We start from the raw sequence: 26,034 nt of genomic DNA, 5'->3' as shown, positions 1-26,034 counted from the left end.
GTCCACAACGTTAAGGTTAATGTGTGTGTTAGAATATAGTTATATGCTTTTTGACAATACAAATGACTAATAAAGATTTTCATTTCCAATTCAGCATTTGAATCAAAGGATTTATTTCTCCTTTCCCCATAAACAGTGTTGGCTTTCTGGCAGTACCGCCTTGGAGTTTAGGGCAGTTGAGACCCTTTGGCTAACAAATGGCTGATTTCCTGTTGCTTTACCATCCTCATTACTCTGCTACTTTTTCCTGCTCCCTCAGACCTGCTGCTATGTTTGACCCACAGCTGCGTGTCTCTGCAGAGCTCGAACCTGACAAAGTGGGCAAACATGCAAACAAACACGACCCAGAGCTGTGAGATGGACGTGATCTTTGGTGAGACCCCTGGTTTGTCGTCTTCTTCATCTTTCTTGACCTTTGATGGTGAGGTCAGTCTGACTCCAGGTCTCTCCTGTAAGTGAATCTCCACACCTGGACTTCAGAATCTGTGTTGATCTTGCTTGGTGTCACAGACTCAGCGTGTCTTCAATCCTGCCAATTTAACTAGAAAAAGATTTTCTCCACATGTTATTGTAAAATCTGTTTCCTTTTACGAACTATGTTGACAGTTTAAATCCCTAGAGATTTACTTGTAATACTTTGCAGAGCGATAAACTTAGAAGCAGCAAAACAGAATGTTACCTACATAACGCAAAAGCTATCGATTAAGAGTTTCCAATGAAGCAAAACAAGAGGCAACATACATTTTCAAGTGCTAATATTATGTGTTGGTGTGTGTGCATCTGTGTGTGTATGTTATTCAAATGTATGTGTTCTATAGCTATTTTTGAGTTATTCATGCTTTAAAAGAATCTTCATGCAAAATGATCCTCATCCTCCTGACTCATTTCTTTAAATGCAGATTCTGTTATTTCTTTGATCTCTTTCATTTTCTCCTCAGACACTGGGGGTAACATTGGCTTTAGCTCCCTTTCGATATTCTCCATTCTCTCTTTTGTCATCTCATCAAATTTCTTGTTGTTCTTCTTCACAAGATCTCTTATTGCTTCTTGAGCTTCTTTGCAGGCATCTTGTAATTCCCTGTGTTCAGTGTTAAAATATGATTTGCTGGGATCCAGAACCATGAGTACGCCCAGACTGCTGACCATGTCCATCAGGTGTTTGTCAGACACCTCAACGTAGGTCCCTGAGATCATGTTAACCATGCTGGCTACATTCAATGAGTACATGGCCTGCTGGTAGATCATGACTTTCTGGTTATATGACAGATGTTTCTGAGATGCCTTCTGAGACTGTTTGACAAAATCAGTCAGAGATCTACTCAGGCAGGTCTTAATGATGTTTGAGATCATCTGAAAGAAGCGTACCATCTTCTCCCACTGCTCTTTCACTCTTCCCATGGCATCTAGACCCTTAACCAGCGCCTTTATGATGGTGTTGAAGTCAATCTCTTTTACTTCAGTTTTAGATTCAGCTTTTTCCAAATCACCACCATATATCTTCATTGCATCTAAACATGCTAACAAAAGATCTTCAATCAGATTAATAACAAAATGAAACTTTTTCTCTGATTGATCAGCCAATTCTGCACATTTGTGCAGTATAGTAGCTATAATCTCCTGATGGTCAGGGAGGAGGGTTTGGACCAGCTCATCATTGTCCTGTAGTAATACTTTCATTGATACCTTGATGAAAGCTGTCTTATTGCCAATGAGGAGACGGATCTGCTCCATGTTTTTGTGAGCTTCACTGAATGCTGCCGACATGGAATTAGCCACTTGCATAAGACAGGCTCGGAATGAGTCTGGGTACTTGATGAACTTAAAGCCACCAGTAGGAGGCTTTTGGCCAATGGAGAAATCTACATTGGAAGAAAAAAATACCAGCTCTCCCAGAATGGCTATGGAGACTGGGGCAGGTACCAAGTACTCCTCCCAGTTAGCATATGGCTGCATTATCAGTTTGGTGTGATCTCTGTAATCCTGAGCCTCGGAAATAGATTTGGTGGCTTTCACTAAGTCTGCCATTGTCGTCTTTCCTGTAAGGACACAGACATGTTTGTGTGACACACATCAGATTTGAGCAAAGATGTTTATTTGATGTAGTTATGTTTCATTCCTTAATTGAAAGACTATATGTGGTTGTCGTTTTTTAATTAATTACTGCATACTGGACTTTTTACCCATAAACACATTATATATATTTACAAGTATAAATAGGACATATTCACCCTCTCATAAGACAGATACTAATTAAAGGTGAAGTGACTTTATTACTGAACCACATAAAGCTGGACAGATTAAAGATAAATACCTGTGTATCAGCATGATCACGCACAAATATAAAATACGATGCTTTTCAAAGTAACATCAAGAATTTGGAAGAGAATTCAAAATTTACAACTTAATATTATACACCTAAAAACAGTGCCTAATTTCTGTATATGCAGTATGGATATAAATGATCTATCGCATACTGTACAAACCTACTGTCAATGTTGTTTTTATCATTTGTTTTCCAGGTAAATACTAAACATTAACTACCAGAAAGCAGCCTTTTTAAATTTCACTTCAATGCTTATTTTGTTCAGATACGTATCTCTTTCATCTTTAACTCCACTTTTTCACAACTGTAGTACAACTACTTGAGGCTCCTTAGAGCAACAAACCTACCCCAGAAACATCTGGTCGGTTTCTACAGGTCTGCTACACAAAGTACATTACAGCTTGATACGTTTATACATCAGAAATGCAGAAAGATATAGTAAACAGTTAAATACCTGACAGGAAGTAGATTATATACTTGCAGGTACTTGCTTCTTGCCTGATATTCTGATCGTTAAGTAGCTGCTGTTGTGATCAGCTTTTATTCTCTGCCTTCACCACCCTGCCCCCGATCTCCCCGCACATGTGCGCTCACACCCACCACATCAGTGCAGCTTGCTGCTAAACACACCCACTGTGCCTCACTTAGAAGTCCTGTCATTGTCCCCAAAGGGGACATCCAGGTACTTAAAGGCTGACTTCCATATTAATGTTCATGTTTTATATCAAGCCACATTGTCCATGTATTTAGGGAAGCATTTTTATCTGAAAATATGACAGCCTGTCCGAATATATCCTACCCTTTTGTCTTTGCGCTTTGTCTCGTTTTGCACTATACTGTATGTTTGTTTGTTTGGACTTTACTTAGCTTGCTGCTGAATGCACCAGAATTCCCCCCCATGATCAATAAAGTTCATATTTGAAGGGCAGCAGAAAGATAGATGGATGGTGGATAAGGAGGTGGGATAAGGGGCAGGTGGGAATGAGTTACAGCCCATTTAAACAGGAATTACAGCACATTCTTATCACAGTACCTAGATCAGTTCAGACTTGCCTCCTCAAAAACCGTTACAGGACAAAGGCTGATTCTAAAGGCATTTCCCCCAAATTGCCTGCTTCTTCTTCATAAACCCCCCCTAAACTGATCATCCCATTCTTAATAGCTGCTGCTTTGTTCAGATTTGTCTGGCTTTGCTCAACATAGGCAGCTCCCATGAAGCAATAAATCTTAATAAAAAAATCAATCACATTTTATTCCACGTTTGAAATGTTTTTTTTTCTTTTTCTTGCATCATACATTCATAGGGCAAATAACCAATATACTTTGTTTCATTGTTCTTTCAAAGTTGTTTAATTTTTGAATCACATTCTACCTCACATATCTGGAATGACCCTTTGGGACTTTTCTCTGGGTCCTGAGTGCTGCTTTGCTTCAGCCTGCCCAAGAATGTTGGTGAGCAGCCCAGAGATCCTGACTGCTGAAGGTTAGCATGCTCTCCCTCAGGCAGGAGCGATGGACTGTGTTCGATTTGCACAAAGCTTAACGCTTCACTCTCATTTCAAACGGCATACTGATTTCATATTTGTGAAGACTTCAATGTTGCAAGAGCATCAGAGATCATTAGCAAATGCAAAGGAACACTTAGAAAAAACAAAGGAAATTTTGATGAGTTGCAAAGAAGAATGAAGCTGTGAGGGACATTGGAATCGGTCTGATGTTAACCTCCATGTTAGTTACAGCACAAATATTTCACCAAATCACTGCAGATGTTGTATAGCATTAGTTTATTGCTATTGATTTGTAAGCAAATAGTGAAAGAATTTTGTAGTTATTTTTTTCCCAAATTCTGTGAGATTGCTTTATGGTGACATGAGCAGGACGGTTTCGACTGGACAGAGTAAAATTGTAAAAATGTTTAATGAGCACTCAGTTTCTAATCTGGTAAGTCTCCTGTCTCTAACATCTATATTTATTTTACAGACTCTTTTGTCCAAAGCGTCATACAGATGGCTACTTCGTACAAATAGAACTTTGAATATAATACAGATTTACAGACTACATATCGAACATCTGTAAATCTGTATTATATTCTATTTATATTCTATAAATCTGTTAAATTCTATTTAAAAAATGTGTCTCTTTTTTCATACCCTTGTAACTGTATTCTTACTTGTTCCTTCTAGTTGCACAGTCAAAAGAGCGGTTCAGGATACATTTCACTGCATGTTGTACCTGTATAACTATGCATGTGACAGTTACAAGAATCTTGAATCTTGAATGAGACAGATCATGCAGGCAGACAGCTGTCAATGTCGCCACCTGCTGTTCTAACTAATAACTGCGCCCCATATTTGTGATTTTTTTTTCTACAGATCAGCTGCATGAATTGAACAAATATCCCCAAATGAATAGGAGCGGAGTCACAAATGTCACGTGATCCACAAATAGACGGGAAGTGATTCAGAAATGTGCAAATCCAGTTTCAGGTGTACAAATCGCTCCATATTTTTGTGGACTTGATTATATACAGCATATATAAAAATACATATTTATGGATAGTGCTGTATTTGTGATTTTCTTTCTACTGATCAGGGGGTATTCCACAGAGCAGAATTTCCCAGTTAGCCAGAAAACTTTAGCCAAAGGTAAAAACCATCCAATAGGAGGAGAGAGAAGTCACATTCCTATTGGATATTCCTTACATTTGGCTTAAGTTATCGAGCTAATGGAAAACAAAAACCTGCTTTGTGGAATTCCCACCAGCTGCGGTACAAATTGCACAAAAATCCACAAATAATTAGGAGGGAATGTGACAAATGATACGTGATCCACAAATGTGCAAAACACATTTCACGCGTACACATTGTTCTGTATTTTTGTGGATGTCACGTTTCAGCGGGGGAAGGACCATCCAAAGGCAGGCTGTCTGCAAGCGAAACCCCAGCAGGGGTGTTTATTGTGGGGAAACAGGCAGGGAAGCAACACAGGCAGAAAGCAATGCCCAGACTGGGAGTACAGGACTAGAAGACACTTTTATACATGACTAACAGAGGAGTGAACACAAGGCAGCTGTGGCTGGTTAACAAGAGGGCTAGAACAAGAGGTAAGTTTTTCCAGAGTTATTCAAAGTATCCAAATTAGGATAAATCAGTTTGGAAAAGACTCCGTATTTGAAAGCATTCCTATTTATTTTCCTCCCTTAGGTTATTATTGATTACCCCTTCCGTGCTATTTAACTGCTGTCTGAGTTAAACGTTGAACTCATGCCCCCTAGTGGCCACATGATGCATCAGCCCTACTCTTAATACACCGTACATGTTATTTCAATACTGATCTCCATCATTATTCAGAAATGCGCCCCAGGTTAGCTAATCCCTTTCAGTCAGCTTCATCTTGCATCCACAGCTACTCCTGTTGGACGTGGTCAATCCTTCATGGCGGTATTCCGACGTTACCATGGATACCATGGCTCTTGATACACCACAAAGACTTTACTGTCCTGGTTACAGATGCGCCAGTGAGACGCGCACCAAGAATTTGTCCTATTTTGAAGTCTGATACAGTATGTCTCCCATTACGTTGTGTGTGTTACAATGTTTTATGTGCTATTGCTCCGCTAATTCAACTTACACTCTATGTAAGAACTGTCACAAATACATGATTAAACTTGATTATTGATTATTGAAAACCATTGATATACATTTTCCTTGTTGATTACTTGGCACATAGCAGGTCCAAATAAAGAGCTAAACATCAGATATGATGAATCATTTAACATTAAATAACAGTAAAGAAAAATGCAGTTTTATGTCATCTCGAGGGTAGATGGTCCCAGAACAGGTGACAGAGCAGTTAGAACATAAGAACATAATAAATTTACAAACGAGAGGAGGCCATTCAGCCCATCAAGCTCATTTGTTCTCTTTAGGAGTCAGTGATCAGAGCATCTGCTGCATGAGTAAGGGGCTCACACTCATGGGTGGTTGCGGGGTCATCAGGCTCTGGTTCCTCACCAGAATGCGCTTGTCCTGGAAGGTGAGCAGGGACCTGTACCTACTGCAGGATGTAGGGTCAGCCTATTGATAGGACAGGCCGCCTGTCAAGGAATTACATCCTGTCATACAGAGCATCCAGTTCAGGACTACCTTTCCTTTGATGAAGGAGAAACACCAATTGTGCCCCAAATGCTGAGGGACTTGGCTTCTCTTTGAACCAGTGACACTCAGACATGAATCCTGACATGGAGAACTGCCTCATGTTACGCATATCTGCCTCTGATAGGGGATAAATTAGACAACAAAATCTTCAAAATAAACTCATCGTGGGGCATTGCCTCGCTTCTCTGGGGCTGGGATGGGGCTGCAGCTCATAGTTAGTTTGTGAGTGAAGGAATAGAGAAGATGCTACCAAGTGCTTTATTGTAGTTACAAGCCAACAACAATTTGCACGATTAAGTAACACAGTGCAGTATAGGCTGCACAGTTACCTACAGGTAGGTGAGCTATTGTTTGCTTCTTTATGAAGTCACTTGCCTCGTATTGAATTAAAATTTCTAAAAGTAAGATTAAGGACTGTAATAAGTTACTGGAAGTGAAACACTTGGGGTTTGATCGGTTCCAATGCAAGCTGGTGTTTGTACCAGTCAGATATAACCAAAGCCAAGTGATTTTCCTGACATGAGGCAGCAGTAATGTAGGCGCTCTGGCTAACTCACATTAAATCGGTCACTTAAAAAAAAAAATTAAATTACAGATTTTGGGAGGTTTAAATATAAATCACCAAATTCTTACTTCCACTAGGCTTAACTGAAGTGGCAATATGGGTGATTCAGCCAGTTCTGAAGGTTAGGAATTCTTCACCATATAACAAATAAGGACAAATCTCCAAGTTAATTACTTCTGCCCAGATGTTAACTGTCTTACTAGGTGGCTAAGCGTGCATGGGTAGAAGAAAGATGATTCCAGTGTATTTAAGCCCCTGCCTTTGTTAGTCCTCAGTATCAGTGTATTTAAGCCCCTGCCTTTGTTAGTCCTCAGTATCAGTGTATTTAAGCCCCTGCCTTTGTTAGTCCTCAGTATCAGTGTATTTAAGCCCCTGCCTTTGTTAGTCCTCAGTATCAGTGTATTTAAGCCCCTGCCTTTGTTAGTCCTCAGTATCAGTGTATTTAAGCCCCTGCCTTTGTTAGTCCTCAGTATCAGTGTATTTAAGCCCCTGCCTTTGTTAGTCCTCAGTATCAGTGTATTTAAGCCCCTGCCTTTGTTAGTCCTCAGTATCAGTGTATTTAAGCCCCTGCCTTTGTTAGTCCTCAGTATCAGTGTATATAAGCCCCTGCCTTTGTTAGTCCTCAGTATCAGTGTATTTAAGCCCCTGCCTTTGTTAGTCCTCAGTGTCAGTGTATTTAAGCCCCTGCCTTTGTTAGTCCTCAGTATCAGTGTATTTAAGCCCCTGCCTTTGTTTGTCCTCAGTATCAGTGTATTTAAGCCCCTGCCTTTGTTAGTCCTCAGTATCAGTGTATTTCAGTGCCTCTCTTTGTTAGTCCTCAGTATCAGTGTATTTAAGCCCCTGCCTTTGTTAGTCCTCAGTATCAGTGTATTTAAGCCCCTGCCTTTGTTAGTCCTCAGTATCAGTGTATTTAAGCCCCTGCCTTTGTTAGTCCTCAGTATCAGTGTATTTAAGCCCCTGCCTTTGTTAGTCCTCAGTATCAGTGTATTTAAGCCCCTGCCTTTGTTAGTCCTCAGTATCAGTGTATTTAAGCCCCTGCCTTTGTTAGTCCTCAGTATCAGTGTATTTAAGCCCCTGCCTTTGTTAGTCCTTAGTATCAGTGTATTTAAGCCCCTGCCTTTGTTAGTCCTCAGTATCAGTGTATTTAAGCCCCTGCCTTTGTTAGTCCTCAGTATCAGTGTATTTAAGCCCCTGCCTTTGTTAGTCCTCAGTATCAGTGTATTTAAGCCCCTGCCTTTGTTAGTCCTCAGTATCAGTGTATTTAAGCCCCTGCCTTTGTTAGTCCTCAGTATCAGTGTATTTAAGCCCCTGCCTTTGTTAGTCCTCAGTATCAGTGTATTTAAGCCCCTGCCTTTGTTAGTCCTCAGTATCAGTGTATATAAGCCCCTGCCTTTGTTAGTCCTCAGTATCAGTGTATTTAAGCCCCTGCCTTTGTTAGTCCTCAGTGTCAGTGTATTTAAGCCCCTGCCTTTGTTAGTCCTCAGTATCAGTGTATTTAAGCCCCTGCCTTTGTTTGTCCTCAGTATCAGTGTATTTAAGCCCCTGCCTTTGTTAGTCCTCAGTATCAGTGTATTTCAGTGCCTCTCTTTGTTAGTCCTCAGTATCAGTGTATTTAAGCCCCTGCCTTTGTTAGTCCTCAGTATCAGTGTATTTAAGCCCCTGCCTTTGTTAGTCCTCAGTATCAGTGTATTTAAGCCCCTGCCTTTGTTAGTCCTCAGTATCAGTGTATTTAAGCCCCTGCCTTTGTTAGTCCTCAGTATCAGTGTATTTAAGCCCCTGCCTTTGTTAGTCCTCAGTATCAGTGTATTTAAGCCCCTGCCTTTGTTAGTCCTCAGTATCAGTGTATTTAAGCCCCTGCCTTTGTTAGTCCTTAGTATCAGTGTATTTAAGCCCCTGCCTTTGTTAGTCCTCAGTATCAGTGTATTTAAGCCCCTGCCTTTGTTAGTCCTCAGTATCAGTGTATTTAAGCCCCTGCCTTTGTTAGTCCTCAGTATCAGTGTATTTAAGCCCCTGCCTTTGTTAGTCCTCAGTATCAGTGTATTTAAGCCCCTGCCTTTGTTAGTCCTCAGTATCAGTGTATTTAAGCCCCTGCCTTTGTTAGTCCTCAGTATCAGTGTATTTAAGCCCCTGCCTTTGTTAGTCCTCAGTATCAGTGTATTTAAGCCCCTGCCTTTGTTAGTCCTCAGTATCAGTGTATTTAAGCCCCTGCCTTTGTTAGTCCTCAGTATCAGTGTATTTAAGCCCCTGCCTTTGTTAGTCCTCAGTATCAGTGTATTTAAGCCCCTGCCTTTGTTAGTCCTCAGTATCAGTGTATTTAAGCCCCTGCCTTTGTTAGTCCTCAGTATCAGTGTATTTAAGCGCCTGCCTTTGTTAGTTCTCAGTATCAGTGTATTTAAGCCCCTGCCTTTGTTTGGCCTCAGTATCAGTGTATTTAAGCCCCTGCCTTTGTTAGTCCTCAGTATCAGTGTATTTAAGCCCCTGCCTTTGTTAGTCCTCAGTGTCAGTGTATTTAAGCCGCTGCCTTTGTTAGTCCTCAGTATCAGTGTATTTAAGCCCCTGCCTTTGTTAGTCCTCAGTATCAGTGTATTTAAGCCCCTGCCTTTGTTAGTCCTCAGTATCAGTGTATTTAAGCCCCTGCCTTTGTTAGTCCTCAGTATCAGTGTATTTAAGCCCCTGCCTTTGTTAGTCCTCAGTATCAGTATATTTAAGCCCCTGCCTTTGTTAGTCCTCAGTATCAGTGTATTTAAGCCGCTGCCCTTTGTTAGTCCTCAGTATCAGTGTATCTAAGCCCCTGCCTTTGTTAGTCCTCAGTATCAGTGTATTTAAGCCCCTGCCTTTGTTAGTCCTCAGTATCAGTGTATCTAAGCCCCTGCCTTTGTTAGTCCTCAGTATCAGTGTATTTTAGCCCCTGCCTTTGTTAGTCCTCAGTATCAGTGTATTTAAGCCCCTGCCCTATGTTAGTCCTCAGTATCAGTGTATCTAAGCCCCTGCCTTTGTTAGTCCTCAGTATCAGTGTATTTAAGCCCCTGCCTTTGTTAGTCCTCAGTATCAGTGTATTTAAGCCCCTGCCTTTGTTAGTCCTCAGCAGTGTTGGGGAAAGTTACTTTTAAATGTAATATATTACAATACTGAGTTACTCCCCCCAAAAAGTAACTAATTGCATTACTTAGTTACTTTTTATGGAAAGTAATGCGTTATATTACTTTTGAGTTACTTTTGCGTTACTTATTTCTTACCTGGCTAAAGCTTTTTGTTGTTCAGGCCTTAGTATTATTATTTCATTTTCTTTTAAAAACACATATATAGAATAATAATATAGAATTATATAATATTCTCAGAACTTTCAGAGCTATGCATGCCATTTAAAAAAAATCTCAACATTAATTATTGAAAGTTGAAAATTAATGTGTTTGTTAAGTTTTTATTTTTGTTTTGGTAGGCTATGGCCTACATAAAGTAAATTCACTGTCCAATGAGATAATAAAGAGTGCAATATAGGCTAGATAATTGCCATTGTGAAATAAGTTATATTAGGGCAAAAGACAGATCTTAAACATTTAAAATGTTTAATAACTTTTTAGAGAACAATGAAATTGTACTACTCAAGTGATCTGAATTCCTTAGTTCAATTTTTATCAGATTATTCAAGTCAGCCTATGTGTTTCTATGATGCTTCAAAAACATTATTTTTCTGTTCACGCTCCACTTAATCTGCCAATGAATTCAACGATCTTATCAGATCTCCAGCCGCCATGTTTCAAACGATCTAAACGTAACGCGCTTCCGCCAATCCCCGCCTTGACGCAATGATTGCCGTAGGGTGGGCGTGGTCAGCTCGGAATGCATTTTCAAAGCAGCACTGAGTGCGTGATTCTACGTGACTACGTTCGTTTTAATTAAATATTTTTTTAAGCAAATTAATTAAAATAGAAAAGTAACTCACGCTACTTTTTTAAAAAAGTAACTCAAATATTGATGTGTAAATTTATAAAGTAATGCGTTATATTACTCGTTACTTAAGAAAAGTAATATTATTACGTAACGCACGTTACTTGTAACGCGTTACCCCCAACACTGGTCCTCAGTATCAGTGTATCTAAGCCCCTGCCTTTGTTAGTCCTCAGTATCAGTGTATTTAAGCCCCTGCCTTTCTTAGTCCTCAGTATCAGTGTATCTAAGCCCCTGCCTTTGTTAGTCCTCAGTATCAGTGTATTTAAGCCCCTGCCTTTGTTAGTCCTCAGTATCAGTGTATTTAAGCCCCTGCCTTTGTTAGTCCTCAGTATCAGTGTATCTAAGCCCCTGCCTTTGTTAGTCCTCAGTATCAGTGTATTTAAGCCCCTGCCTTTGTTAGTCCTCAGTATCAGTGTATCTAAGCCCCTGCCTTTGTTAGTCCTCAGTATCAGTGTATTTAAGCCCCTGCCCTTTGTTAGTCCTCAGTATCAGTGTATCTAAGCCCCTGCCTTTGTTAGTCCTCAGTATCAGTGTATTTAAGCCCCTGCCCTTTGTTAGTCCTCAGTGTCAGTGTATTTAAGCCCCTGCCTTTGTTAGTCCTCAGTATCAGTGTATTTTAGCCCCTGCCTTTGTTAGTCCTCAGTATCAGTGTATTTAAGCCCCTGCCTTTGTTAGTCCTCAGTATCAGTGTATTTAAGCCCCTGCCTTTGTTAGTCCTCAGTATCAGTGTATTTAAGCCCCTGCCTTAGGTGCCTTAGATAGGTGAAATTAGCCTGCCTTGTTATTTAGACACATCGACGGGCACAATGCCTTTGATTTACACCTTCTCACATTTGTGTTTATACTTTTAATAATAATCTCAGAACAAAGTCTGTTTTCCCTGCTATACCGAAATTGCCCAAATAAGATGCCACTTTGCATATTAATATTAAAGTAACCAGCACTGTAGCTACCTTCAAAATGAATCAGAACACAGGAAAGGAGCGTGTGACTGGTTCCCAGTGCTTTATTATCAGAGACAGTAATGGATGCCCTGTGGTGGCTCAAGCTTCCTGATCCGGCTGCCTAGATCTACATCATTAAAATACTGGGGGGGGGGGGGGGGGTTCCCTGCTGCCGGGCTGCCTGTGGCGCCCCTGAACACCTCGGTTGGCCGTCCCTGCCGGCTGTGCGGGGTCAGGGATGGGGACTAATCGGGGCCAGTTGGGAATCTGGCCCCGGTGCCGGGGGGGGGGCCCACTCCTGTCACGCCCTTATTGCTCCCCTGGGCCCAACACCACATTTCACACAACACCAGGGCCTTGAGGGGCGGTGGGGAGGTGCGCCGAGACACTGCCCCTCAACTTTTACTTGCATGTTAGACACCACATGACACTAGGGCTGAGGAGGTGGGTTGAGGCAGGTGGGGCTCTGCCGTCTGCCAGCGGTGGGGTGCCCATGCCTCAACTGCTCGCCCACTTTTTGCACCTTAGTCATATACGCAGTCCATATTACATTAGGGCCTTGGGGGTGCGGGGAGGGGGATGGGGGACTCTGCCATCTGCCAGTGGTGGGGCCCTCATACCCGAACTGCACCCACTAATTTTAATGCATTGTAGACATAAACACACAACTCTCTCACACATGTACATGCACACCTCACACCAACATGGGTCGGGGAGGGGATGGGGGCCGAGGGGCCCTGGCGGGAAGTCTGGGGAATCTTGGGACGCTCTGGGCCCTGCTAGGCGGATTGGGGGGTTCGGTCTGGGCTGGGCGGGGGGTCTTCCGCTCCCCGGTTCCGCTTCCAGGTGGGGGGGGGGGCTCTTTGTATGGGCCCCCCTTGGATCATCCTGCAGTGTTGGGGGGGAGGCGTGCCGGGTTGCTGCGGTGGGCGGCGGCCCGTCCTGCCGGGGGACGGGCGGGGTGGTCCCGGTTGGTGGGGCCCTTCGGCCCTGGACCCGCCTGCCTCGGTGGGGGGGTTGCGGGTGGGGCTGGGGGGCTCGCCGCCCGTCCTCCCTCTGCGGGCCTCCCTGTGCGGGGGTTGGCGCCCCCTTAGTCCCTCGCGGGCTCCCTCTCGGGTTGGGCGGGTGGTTGTCTCTGGGATGCGTGGCTGTGGGCCCTTGTGCTGGGGGGGCGGTAGGGTGGCCTCGGTTGCCTGGTTCTCCTGCCTTCGCCTTGGGCCTGGGCGGGGGGGGGTGGTGCTGTCACCTCCCCTGACGGCATTAAATGCCAGCACATCCAATGACAAATCAGGTCACACCTACACTTGCACATGCATACAAGAATGGTTGAGCAATAATCATTATTATTATTACTTTTTAGGGTATGTTATAGATTTAGGAATTGAAATATACATATATAACGGTACGATCACGTGTGTGTATATTACATATATATAATACCGATTGGTCACATTATTAATTATTATTAGTATCACTGATGTTGTTATAATTCTTGTTGTTTGATGAGTGTTATGTTTCTTATGGTTGTTTGTATTCTGTATTCCCCTATACTTATTTTTTTTCCATCCCACCTACATTATTAGTGTTATTATTTCTGTATACCTTTTTTTCTCCTCTCTCCCCCTCTCCCCATGGTGATTGATGCCTGTTATTGTTACGTTTGTTGTTTCTGTATCCCCCCCTGTTTTTCTTTTTTTTTTCTTTTTTTTTTTTTCCTTTTTCCACGGTACTGGTGAGTTCGGAGCGGCCACACTCTTTGCTCTTGAGTGTAATGTAAAATAAAGTTGTCCTCCGAAGAGGGGGGGGGGGGTGGTGGGCAATAAAAATAAATAAATAAATAAATAAATAAATAAAAAATACATTTCCCCTGTTACAGGCTGGTTGATGTATAAGTGCTCATTAATAAAATGTTATGGTGGTAACTACTAACGATTGTATTTTAGCAAATAAAAGTACATGTATATATGATTTTGCTCAAAGCATGCAAAGACATGATTACTTTATAGCAAATATGTATCCAGCAAAAATCTTGGATGAGACCCCTGGGTCGTCGTCGTCTTCTTCCTTGACCTTTGACAGTGAGGTCAGTCTGACTCCAGGTCTCTCCTGTAAGCGGATCTCGATAAGCTGTGATGAACTTGATTGGTGTCACAGACCTGCCACTTTAACTGGAAAGAGGTTTTCTCCATATGTTAAAATCTTGTAACACATACGTTTAGTTTGGCAGACTGTTTTGTTTTATCTGTTTTTGTCTTTAATATTTTTCTGACAAAACATGGCTGTGCAATAGCAAAATTGCAAACAATCCTACAATCAAAAGCTATTACGTCACAGCAAAAATTAAGAATGCTTCTTTTATATCTAAGAAAAATCCCAACTGATTCTTTCAAACCCAGTCCCTCCGCCCGATTCACTGGATAACTCAGGTGCAAGCCTGATACAACTGAAAGTCCCTGAAAAGTCACAAAGTCCCTAACCCTGACACATTTAAAACTTTTTTGATTGTTAACTGATGTGACAGATTTTAAATTACCTTTGTGTATGGTTATATTAAAATTACGGTTGCTTAAAACTTTACGTTCTTAGATAATTACATTCTTTCAATCTCAGAAACCTAGTACAGTGGTACCTCAGAACCCGAACTTAATCCGTTCAGAACTCTGGTTCGAATCCTAAAACGTTCAAGTTCTGATCGAATTTTCCTCATAAGAAATAATGGAAAACCAATTAATTGGTTTCCGGCTCCAAAAAATTATACCTAAATGTTTTTTTTTTTTTAGCATTTAAACACAAAATAAATGGGATAAAACAAGAAGAGCATTTTTTTTAATGGCTTTCAAAACGATAAAGAATGTACCCCAACACTACCCCTGTCCTGCCCCGATCATTCCCCGTTTCAGCCATTCCACCCTCTTCACTCTCAGACTGTCTAATGGAGATTAAATCATGGTTCTCCTCTAACTTTCTCAAACTCAATAGCAATAAAACTGAAGTTCTACTCGTTGGTACAACTTCCACTCTAACTAAATCCCACAATTTCTCCATCAATATTGATAATTCCGCTATCCACCCCATCACCCAGGTTAAGAGTCTGGGCGTCATCCTAGATAGTACTCTTTCATGTCAGTCACACATTAGTCATATCACCCGGTCTGCATACTTCCATCTGCGCAACATAAACCGACTCCATCCCTTCCTCACTCCCCATGCTGCTGCCATCCTTGTTCATAGCCTCGTCACATCTAGGATTGATTATTGTAACTCTCTTCTCTTTGGTCTCCCTAACAAGTCCCTCCGTAAACTCCAACTCCTTCAGAACACTGCAGGTCGGGTAGTAACTCGTACCCCGTCCAGGGAACATATCCCTGCCCTACATGTCTTGTCCCCTATGACCAGCAGGTGTCGCTGGTTACCCTTTTCCCCCTCTGATGTGTAGCTCTACTCCCTCGTGTGTTTTCTTTGCTCCCTGCCCTGCCTCAGAAGGTTGTGCATGTGGTTCTTGCGTTGTCTGGTCCGTGATTCGTCTCCTTAGGTCCTTGGTCCTGAAAGTTTGCGCATCTGGTGTCCGACTCTCTCCAGCGTCATTGGTCCTGCACCATTTTGTAGCCCCATGTGTCGGTCCTCTCATCCATTCCCTTTGGTTCCCTTCCCGCCCTGCTTGTCTGTCCCCAGCATTTTCCATGGGCATGGCTGCTAATCAGCCGTGCCTGAAGCTTGTTAGTCTTACCTCTTGTTCCAGCCACAGCTGCCTTGTGTTCACCCCTCTGTCAGTCATGTATAAAACTGACTCCTAGTCCTGTGCTCCCTGTCTGGTCATTGCTTTCTGTCTGTTTCCCCACAATAAACACCCCTGCTGGGGGGTTCGCTTGCAGACAGCCTGCCTTTGGATGGTCCTTTCCCCGCCGAAACGTGACATCCACAAAAATACAGAACAATGTGTACGCGTGAAACGTGTTTTGCACATTTGTGGATCACGTATCATTTGTCACATTCCCTCCTATTTTTTTGTGGATTTTTGTCCAATTTGTACCGCAGCTGGTGGGAATTACACAAAGCAGGTTTTTGTTTTCCATTAGCTCGATAACTTAAGCCAAATGTAAGGAATATCCAATAGGAATGTGACTTCTCTCTCCTCCTATTGGATGGTTTTTACCTTTGGCTAAAGTTTTCTGGCTAACTGGGAAATTCTGCTCTGTGGAATACCCCCTGATCAGTAGAAAGAAAATCACAAATACAGCACTATCCATAAATATGTATTTTTATATATGCTGTATATAATCAAGTCCACAAAAATATGGAGCGATTTGTACACCTGAAACTGGATTTGCACATTTCTGAATCACTTCCCGTCTATTTGTGGATCACGTGACATTTGTGACTCCGCTCCTATTCATTTGGGGATATTTGTTCAATTCATGCAGCTGATTTGTAGAAAAAAAAATCACAAATATGAGGCGCAGTTATTAGTTAGAACAGCAGGTGGCGACATTGACAGCTGTCTGCCTGCATGATCTGTCTCATTCAAGATTCAAGATTCTTGTAATTGTCACATGCATAGTTATACAGGTACAACATGCAGTGAAATGTATCCTGAACCGCTCTTTTGACTGTGCAACTAGAAGGAACAAGTAAGAATACAGTTACAAGGGTATGAAAAAGATAAAATTTTTAAAATGGGACTTTGAATATAATACAGATTTATATATGTGTGATATGCAGTCTGTAAATCTGTATTATATTCAAAGTTCTATTTGTATGAAATGTCCATTTGTATGACGCTTTGGACAAAAGAGTCTGTAAAATAAATATAGATGTTAGAGACAGGAGACTTACCAGATTAGAAGCTCAGTGCTCATTAAACATTTTTACAATTTTACTCTGTCCAGTCGAAACCGTCCTGCTCATGTCACCACAAAACAGTCTCACAGAATTTGGAAAAAAATAATTACTACAAAATTCTTTCACTATATGCTTACAAATCAATATCAATAAACTAATGCTATACAATATCTGCAGTGATTTGGTGAAATATTTGTGCTGTAACTAATATGGAGGTTAATAACATGATTTATACAGCGCCCTCCACAATTATTGGCACCCCAGGCAAAGATGCATACTTAGGCTTATAATAAATTATTTTTTTATTGGGGTAGCATAAACTCACAATGAAAGAATTAGAAAACTCTAAGCTTTAACTCAAGTAAATGAATTAAAAAAAAATCTATTATTAAGAAATAATAAACAAAATTACCAGTGCCACAATATTTGGCACTCCTAACAATTCCTATTAAAAATGTCATTGAAGCTTTTTTGTAATTCATGCTTTACTTTTTTAAGTTGATGAGAGTGTCTAGGAACTTTTAATTAGTAACCCATGACTTCCTGTTTCCTTGGGGTATAAATATGACGTGACACAGGGGCCCATTTCTCTTATCCACTGATGAAAATGGGAAAGACAAGAGATCATGGCATTCAAGTAAGGCAGATATGTGATGATCTTTATAAGTCAGGAAATGGCTACAAGAAAATAGCTACTCGCCTAAACTTGCCCATATCTACAGTCAGAGCAGTAATTGAAAAGTTTAAACAACTGGAACTGTGAAAGACAAGGCTGGTCGAGGGCCCAAGTTTATCTTGCCACCACGCGGAGTGATTTAAGGAGCATGACTGAATGAAGTCAGTGACAAAGACAACACTACGCCTGAGCCCTCCAGGAAAATGACGCAGTGCAACACCAAAGAAACACTGGCCTGACTGACTCAAAGATGTTCAGGAAGCCAGAGTCAGCCATAAAGATGCCCTGGACAGGAATAAATGGCGACTGGCAAGTAAAAAAGTGAAGCTGGCACCGGCAAGGGACAAGCGAGGAAGACGACGGAATGTGTTGAATCATATACAATTTACATGAAAATGAAAAAAAAATTTTATTTGCACACTTGTCATTTAAATACACAGAAATATACCTAGCATAACTAATTTTGTGGAAGGTAAAGCCTTACATAGAGTTTTATAGAAATGTGCTTTATGTCACAGAAAACTTTTTTCATTCTCTAAATAAGAGCTTTTTCACACTAAATATTGCCGGTGAGCAGAAAGTTAGATATATAGATACATAAAATCTATTGCTGGTAGCATACAAGCACAGTAATATTGCATTTTCTGTAAAAGATCAATTCTGACTTTTATGACTTTCATTTCATTTATAAAAATATGTTTTACTGATTTCCTACCAGTAATCATTCTCTTTGTCACACAAAGCTTTCATTTTTCTCACATTCTCTTCAAAAGCACTTTGTATTGGTTTTAAAGTTGTTTCAACACACTGGAGTTGACCCTTCTCTGACATTTGCAGAATACATTTAAAGGTTTCCTCTACTACTGTCATGAGGGGCTCAAACAAAATAACCTTCCTGGTCTGTATCTCACCTACTTTAGCTATTCCAGCTAGATCGGTCAAAACCCTGACAGCGTTCCTGATCTTCTCTTGGACATCAGCTAAAACAAAGCGCTGCTTTGTGACATCTTCTATGGTTCTTTCTAACACCTCCACACTGGTGTTAACTTGCGAAATCTCCTGTGTCTTCTGGTTGATCTCTGTCTCACAGTCAGAAACACTCTGAGAAGTTCTTGCCACTTCACCTTCCCAGCTTTGCACTTCACTTTCAGCTTGAGTTTTAGCTTCTGTTGCGTTGTTCAGATCTGTCTGATAGACCCCAATCAAGGTGGCTCCTATGAAGTAATAAAACCAATTTAATAATTTATAAAAGGTATTATTGTTCCTTTTACATAAACAAATGAGAGTGAATTGAAAGGCAACCTGGGGGTAGTTTTATAAGGAGAAAGCAGCCGCCGTGGACTTAAATTTATCACTCACCAATTATAGTTCCAATAATTGGAATGAACATCAGACCGATCCCAGTGTTCCTCACAGCTACGTCGTGGTCCATTCTTATTTGCATCTCCTCAACAGTTTCCTTTGTTTTTTCTAAGTGTTCGTTTGCATTTGCTAACGATCTCTGATGCTCTTGCAGCATGTTCTGCTGTCTTGCAAGCTGGTCTTGTAGGTTTTTGCATTCAGTTTTCTTGTCATTCTGTTGTCGTTGCAGTTTTCCTTTCTGTTGAGTTAATTCCTCAGACTCTTTATCTAAACTTGCTAAAATACCAGAAGCTCTTTGCTCTGCTTGCGCAAAGTTATCCTTCACATTACTAATTAAATGGCGAAGCTCATCGTATCCGTTGTTTATGTTGCCTTCATTAGTAAATACACTGGCTGAAAGATTATTAAAGCAAAGGATGCCCTCTTTGAGAAGTGGTATAATGCCCACAACAAACATCTCCTCTTTGTTGGAAAGGCTGAGTTCATGACCAGACATTTTTTTTGCTCTTTCTAAAACCTTTGCTTGTACTCGTTTTTGTGATCTCGAGCGTTGTGCGACTTTTCAGTGAGTTGGAGTGGGTGTGGCTTGAATCCCCATGACTTCAAAGGGGCGGGAAGGGCAATGACTCACGCCCACCTTGATGACGTTTATCATGTAACATAATGTATACAATGAGTTTCAGAAAGAGGTACAAGAAAAACTGTCTAATACAGAATTACTAATAATAAGTTTCTAATGCTCAAGGTTCTTAATCAGTGAATTCATCATACCTACAGACTTCATTGCTGAATTAATGTTATGCTCCCTGATTTAAACTTGAGAATGTCAATCAGAACACAGTTTTCTTGTAAATGCAGCGCTCCATGCTTTTATGGACAAAGTTTTTTTTTTACAGATGTTGTATAGCTTTAGACCCTTAACAATTATTAAAAATCAGTTGTATTACGATGTTATTATTGAATATGATGCCATGAGAAATACTGGTTTTACAGAACTTCATAAAAGCCACAAGTTAAAAAGAAGTTATTCTGTATTTTTAAGAAACACTTCCAGTTTCTGTGATATTGTGCTGTATCCCACTGTCACGATGAATGTATGTTGTAAGTGACGTAAGGTTCTTTATTGATGCTGCTGTGCTGAGAGATGGATTCTAAAATGAACATAATCAGCTTTGTGTGTCTCTGTCTCCCTGTGCTGCATTTTATTTCTCATTCACCTATTTAGTTACAGAATGACAAGACATATGAAACATAACAAAAGCTCTTTAATATACAAGAAATGTACAAGATTAATGTCACAGTGGGCCTCCGTTTATAGTGGGGTACCGCAGGGTTCAATTTTAGGACCACTATTGTTCCTAATTTACATTAATGATATTGACACGAATACATACAGTAAACTGGTTAAATTTGCAGACGACACTAAGGTGGGCGGGGTAGCAGATACTAATCTAGCAGCAGAGAGGCTTCAACGGGATCTGGATTTAATTAGCGAATGGGCTGATACTTGGCAGATGAAATTTAACACAGATAAATGTAAGGTAATCCATGCAGGGAGCAGAAATATACAGTACAGATATTTTATGGGTTCCACTGAAATAAAGGTAGCTGAATACGAGAAAGATCTCGGTATGTATGTTGATGCTTCCATGTCCCACTCTCGCCAATGTGGGGAAGCAATAAAAAAGGCGAACAGAATGTTGGGTTATATCTCTAGATGTATGGAGTTTAAGTCAAGGGAGGTGATGTTACACTTATATAATTCCTTGGTAAGACCCCACCTAGAATACTGTGTGCAGGTTTGGTCACCATACCTCAAGAAGGACATTGCTGCCTTAGAAAAGGTGCAACGAAGAGCTACGAGAATGATTCCTGGTCTTAGAGGAATGTCTTACGAGGAGAGGTTAGCGGAACTGAATCTGTTCAGCCTTGAGCAAAGGAGACTAAGGGGGGATATGATTCAGGTCTATAAGATTCTAATGGGTCTGGATGCTGTTCAGCCAAATGACTATTTCAATATTAGTCTAAATACTAGAACTCGTGGCCATAAGTGGAAATTAGCGGGAGAACATTTAAATGGTTTTCACTTCAGTACAGTTGTGGTTCTAGACCATTTCAGCTGGTGGTGGGGGGGGGGGGGGGCAGACTGGGGCCAGTTGTTCTATTAGGGGGGCCAAATGCATTTCACTTTAATGTCCTCTAAGTATTATTTACGCTAGATTGCAAGCATTAAGAAGCAAAAGGCAATTATGCAATGCTTTGCAGTTACATTTCAGTTTTACAAATATGTAGGTCACTCTGATTTCTTGTGTAGACTATCATGCTTCCACAAGCTTGACTATTTTTTTCTGTTGTTAACTTTGCTTTTCACCAACTGAAGCGACTCGTCCACCCGGCGCCCCCACGTTAACAATCCATCAAGAAAATTTAACCCACATGTATAAACCCTAACCCTAGCCCCCCCCCGATCTGCCCCTGATTTGTTAAGAATAATAACCTTGCGGTGGAACATGTGAAGTGAGGGAAAATCTGGCTAAAACTCCGGGGAATGGTTGGATTGTGCCAGCATGACCTGCGAGGAAATCACCTTAAAGTCTTATAAACATATAAATAAAGAGCAGATATGTAACTGAACCTCATGAAGATGTATAACAAAAACATAAAATTAGTAATAAGTTTCAAATTTTCAGTTTTTAAACAATATTCATCATACCTAATGACTTCATTGCTGAATTAATGTTATGCTCAGGGCTGAAGCCTGGGTGCATGTCATGTGTGCGGTGGCTGCAGAACGTATTGATTCTCATTTTGGTGCCCATGTTAAGGTTGTCATAGTTAGCATTAGCATTTTGCCCTTAGAAATGAATGAGCGGTCCCCATAAAGATATGATTATACGACTCATTGCCATGATAACAGCTCATTTCCAGCTGCAGTTGTCTGGGACATTCACACACTGTGTATGTGTACAGGTTTCAGCTTATGAATGGTGCTGGTTGTTGTGTTTGTAGCAGATTTTGTAGGGTGACCAGATAATCCATGTCAGGGAGGACACTTTGAGCTACTTCAGGTTTTACAAACTACTTTCAAATTGAAAGGCTCCTGTGCTCGGCTAATTAGTTCAGCTCTTCTTGTGCTTTGACTGGTTTATTTCCTTGACTGAAAGACTCATCCAGCTGTTTCACATTAACATTAGTGACACATGCATGATTATAGGAGACTGACCAATCAGCACACAGCAAGAACTCAGTGCTCAAGTGAAATCCAGGTCCGTTTAATTGAAATGGTAATTTACAATTCCTGTCCTAGCTCAGAGTGTCCTCCCTGACATGGATTATCTGGTCACCCTAGATTTTGATGCTTTGATGACAAGGGTAGGGAGCTTCAACTTAAAGCATTGGGGCACTGGAAGATCTTCTGGAACAGGTGGGACCTGTTTAAGCCGGACGGGTTGCACCTGAACCAGAGGGGAACTAGGGTATTGGGGAGTCGTATGTGGAGTAGTTGAGGAATGTTTAAATTAGGGACTGGGGGGGCAGGGAGGTTAGTTAAGAATGTAGGTAGGGGGAGACGGAAAGCCCCAATTAATATTAAAAGTGGGCTCTGTAAAAGGCCTACCCTTTGTGGTCTGTATTTAAACGCTAGGAGTATTAGAAACAAAATTCATGATTTAGAGGCTTACGACTTTATAGGAATAACTGAAACATGGATGAGTGACAATGATGGAGAAGAATATAATATGGATGAGAGAGATGGAGAATACCGCTTTTGTCAAAATGACAGGTTCGGTCAAAGGTCAAAAGGTCACATAAATCAAAAATGACAGGTCTTTGAAGTGAGCCATGTGACGCAACTAGTGTTAATTAAAGGTTAGATAAATCAAAAAAATGACAGGTCTGGGCTGTGAGCCAGCAACGACCAGTGACGTTGGGAGAGGTTTTTTTTTTTTAATTATTATTATTTATTTATTTATTATTAATTAATTATTTATTATTATAATATTTATTATTTATTTATTTATTATTTATTGTTTTAATTAATTATTTATTTTTATTTGAGGAGAGTGAATTGTGTGCTTATGAGTGGGTTTTTGTGGGAATAGCCCCGTGCTACGAGGGTGCCGAGCACGGAGCTGAGGACGGGGGCTGAGCGGGTCGGTTACCTGATGGAGTGTGAGCGTACGCTGGGTCTGGTGCGGTACCTTGGGAAGGTCCCGGTCGGTCCGGTGGAGCGTGTACTTGGGCGTAGCACAAAGGACTCGGAGGGCGTGCCTGTGGAGCGGTACCTTGGGAAGGTCCCGGTCGGTCCGGTGGAGCGTGTACTTGGGCGTAGCACAAAGGACTCGGAGGGCGTGCCTGTGGAGCGGTACCTTGGGAAGGTCCCGGTCGGTCCGGTGGAGCGTGTACTTGGGCGTAGCACAAAGGACTCGGAGGGCGTGCCTGTGGAGCGGTACCTTGGGAAGGTCCCGGTCGGTCCGGTGGAGCGTGTACTTGGGCGTAGCACAAAGGACTCGGAGGGCGTGCCTGTGGAGCGGTACCTTGGGAAGGTCCCGGTCGGTCCGGTGGAGCGTGTACTTGGGCGTAGCACAAAGGACTCGGAGGGCGTGCCTGTGGAGCGGTACCTTGGGAAGGTCCCGGTCGGTCCGGTGGAGCGTGTACTTGGGCGTAGCACAAAGGACTCGGAGGGAGCGATGCTGGAGAGCTGTGAGCTGAGAGCTGTGCTGCGCGAGACTGAAAGAATCCCTGTGGGAATGAGAAAGTTGGAGCTAAGAATGAGAGGAGGTGGGTCTGGGTCTGACGCTATCCTCCTCCAATAAACGCTTAGTGGCAGTTTGGGGTGTGTGTGAAAGCTGACACCCCCTGCAGCAGCAACAATTTGGCCTTGTGTGGTAGGGTTTTTTTTTTCAAACTTGTTTCAAGTTTGTGTTTTTCCTCATGCAGCCGTTGTATTACATCAGCGTAGGTCAAATCATGGTCAAACTGTAATTTGGCCACACATCAAATTGGACATTTTGTCTTACAGTAAATTTTGTTTGAAGTTTTGGTTTTTCCGATTCGCCCGTTATGTACATCCCCGCATCGTCTGCGCACAAATATGAGTTAAAAGAAAAAACATACATGAAATAGACTTAAGAAAATCAGATAAAACTTGACAGGCCGTATATTTCTCCTTAAAGAATCCTAAGAAGTAACCAGCCGCAGATATTTTTATTACGCCGAGCAGGGTTTCGCTCCTTTGGTAAAGAGACACAAGTACCCCCCCCCCCCCAAGTATCATCAAGGCCTTACCCCACTGGAAAGAGAAAAGTACATGGGACATGCATAGAGTGAGTATATTATTTCTTTTATACAAAAGAAAGGTCCAGAAAGCCACACCAAAAAAATATTAAAACCAATCTTTTCATGGATAAGGAAGCCTAACAAGGTAACCAAGAGGTAAGAAACAAATTGGATGATAAATAATTGTTTTGAGGTGAAAAAGTTTAATTTTATTTATTTAATGTTAAAAAGTTGTTTGGTTAAATGGTGAAATGGGTGATTTTATGACTTTTTAAAAGTTTCTGAAAAGTTTATTCTGAAAACTCATTACCCGCATCCGTCTGTAACTTGAGGGGCACGCTGCCCTCGGTTAAAATAGAATCAAAGACCTCCGTTACAACCACCCCAGTCTTGTTTCTTAATGCATGCGCTTAGGCCTTTTTGGAAAAAACATGAATCACCGTAAGGAGATACGTTAACCCGTCGTTGTACGTGGCCAGCCCTTGCAAGTCACATAAATAGGCCTGCCACTGATACATGGCTCTCGGTACAAACACTCTGTTCCTGGGGAAATTCTTTTTAACCGGTTTATGTAAAGTATAACTGTCTTGCATAGACAGCCAGTCTCTGATGTCATCAGTAGCCAGTTTTTTTTTCCCCGTATCTTGCTGCACGGCTCTCTGCAGTCTGGAGGCCCCCCACGAGCTGTAGTCTTGGCAAAAAGACATACTTTTCACAAAATGAGTGGGGGGGGGGGGGGGGGTGATAGCAAGGATGATGTGTTTTATAGGTATCTGGGGAGGGTGGGGAGGGGGTTTTATATGTGGGTTTGTTTAGAATTTAGTGAATAATTGTCATTGTTCACACACACACACACAAGCTGAGAGGCAAATCACGATTCACATTTTTACCAATCGTACACAGTAAAAGAAAATATCATTAAGCTAAGACAAGTAGAGTTTTTAAGTTTATCATTCATGTAGTACTGGAGACTCACTCAGACCATAGAATCATACAGATGAGCATTAAAATCACAATTTAGTCATTTAAGCATGCAAAATGAGTAAAAGGGGGCAGGACAACTGCTCATTTGTACCACTCCCTGTATTCTTTCTCTTAATGCTACACCATGGGGTTCCCACAACAGGCCTTGAAGAAACCTCTGTCCAGGACAGGTTACTTGTCACTCAGGTGGACCATAGTCATCAATGATGAGATATTTACCTATTTCATTAAATGATTTAAAAAATAATACTTTAATATTATAAAGGAATAGTATAGCAACATGTACTCTACGGGGGGCAAGAAACATTCAGCATACAACACAATATTTTAAGCAGCAGGCATTCTTTAACCGCAGGACTTGTTCACCATGTCATATTAGCCAAACAGTCTTTAGTCCTGACAAACTGCAACTACATTGTCAGAGCCCCACCGTTCGCAACGATACATCAGCTAGCAGCTCGCGCACCTCGTCACGCCGCACCGCGGACTTCCTCGTGCTCAGTGCGATTGTGTCCGACATATTATGAATGAATGAATGAATGCCTTTTTATTGTCACTATAAACATGTACAATGAGAATAACAACAACAAAAACAACAAATTTATTTTTGTATAGCGCATTATCACAACATTACATTATGAGAATAAAAGCAGCTCCTCCAGTGCAGACATGTATGTAGAACACACAACAAACAGTAAACAAATAGCACAAAACGTTCCGCGGTGCTATATACATATGAAAGGAATAAATAACTGTATAGGTTATTGCAGCCTCCATTTCCCTTGCTTACCGATAGATGGTAAAGTAAGAAAATGAAACTTCATTCACTTTTCGCTCAGAAATCTCACTGAAAAGTGGATGACGACTGGTTCTGTTGAATTAGGTCTAAGTTTCATTAAGAGTCAAACACGGTGCAGCTCAATCACCACTGTTAACTTAACATACCGTCCTCGTGC

General features: G+C 41.4%; 3 protein-coding genes and 1 long non-coding RNA gene across 5 annotated transcripts in view; 1 reads left to right on the top strand and 3 right to left on the bottom strand.

Annotated features, from left to right (window-relative positions):
- Positions 1-89: 89 nt before the first annotated feature.
- Positions 90-2,897, bottom strand: LOC111837794 (uncharacterized). Its single transcript, XM_023800139.2, has 2 exons — positions 2,778-2,897; positions 90-2,036 (listed from the first exon to the last, which is right to left on the bottom strand). The coding sequence occupies exon 2, from the start codon at positions 2,023-2,025 to the stop codon at positions 853-855; it is 1,173 nt and encodes a 390-aa protein (XP_023655907.2). The 5' UTR covers positions 2,026-2,036; positions 2,778-2,897; the 3' UTR covers positions 90-852.
- An 887-nt stretch (positions 2,898-3,784) lies between these two features.
- Positions 3,785-6,238, top strand: LOC111837802 (uncharacterized). Of its 2 annotated transcripts, XR_002836739.2 has the most exons (4): positions 3,785-4,264; positions 4,696-4,809; positions 5,220-5,426; positions 5,729-6,238. It is a non-coding gene; the product is annotated as an uncharacterized lncRNA (long non-coding RNA). The 2 variants fall into 2 exon arrangements; XR_002836738.2 differs by having other exon boundaries at positions 4,696-5,426.
- Positions 6,239-13,815: 7,577 nt separating this feature from the next.
- LOC111858638 (uncharacterized) overlaps positions 13,816-26,034 on the bottom strand; it is an 81,991-nt gene continuing 69,772 nt past the window's right edge. The window contains exon 4 of the transcript XR_011989572.1: positions 13,816-14,182. The gene's annotated coding sequence lies outside the window, so the exon portion shown is untranslated. The remainder of the gene's footprint in view (positions 14,183-26,034) is intronic.
- LOC111837801 (uncharacterized) lies at positions 16,484-25,598 on the bottom strand. Its single transcript, XM_072709308.1, has 3 exons — positions 25,509-25,598; positions 22,978-23,557; positions 16,484-18,669 (listed from the first exon to the last, which is right to left on the bottom strand). The coding sequence occupies exons 1-3, from the start codon at positions 25,596-25,598 to the stop codon at positions 18,167-18,169; spliced, it is 1,173 nt and encodes a 390-aa protein (XP_072565409.1). The 3' UTR covers positions 16,484-18,166.

Source organism: Paramormyrops kingsleyae, chromosome 3 (genome assembly GCF_048594095.1).
Source record: "Paramormyrops kingsleyae isolate MSU_618 chromosome 3, PKINGS_0.4, whole genome shotgun sequence".
NCBI lineage: Eukaryota > Metazoa > Chordata > Actinopteri > Osteoglossiformes > Mormyridae > Paramormyrops > Paramormyrops kingsleyae.
This window is presented reverse-complemented; position numbering and strand designations above follow the sequence as displayed.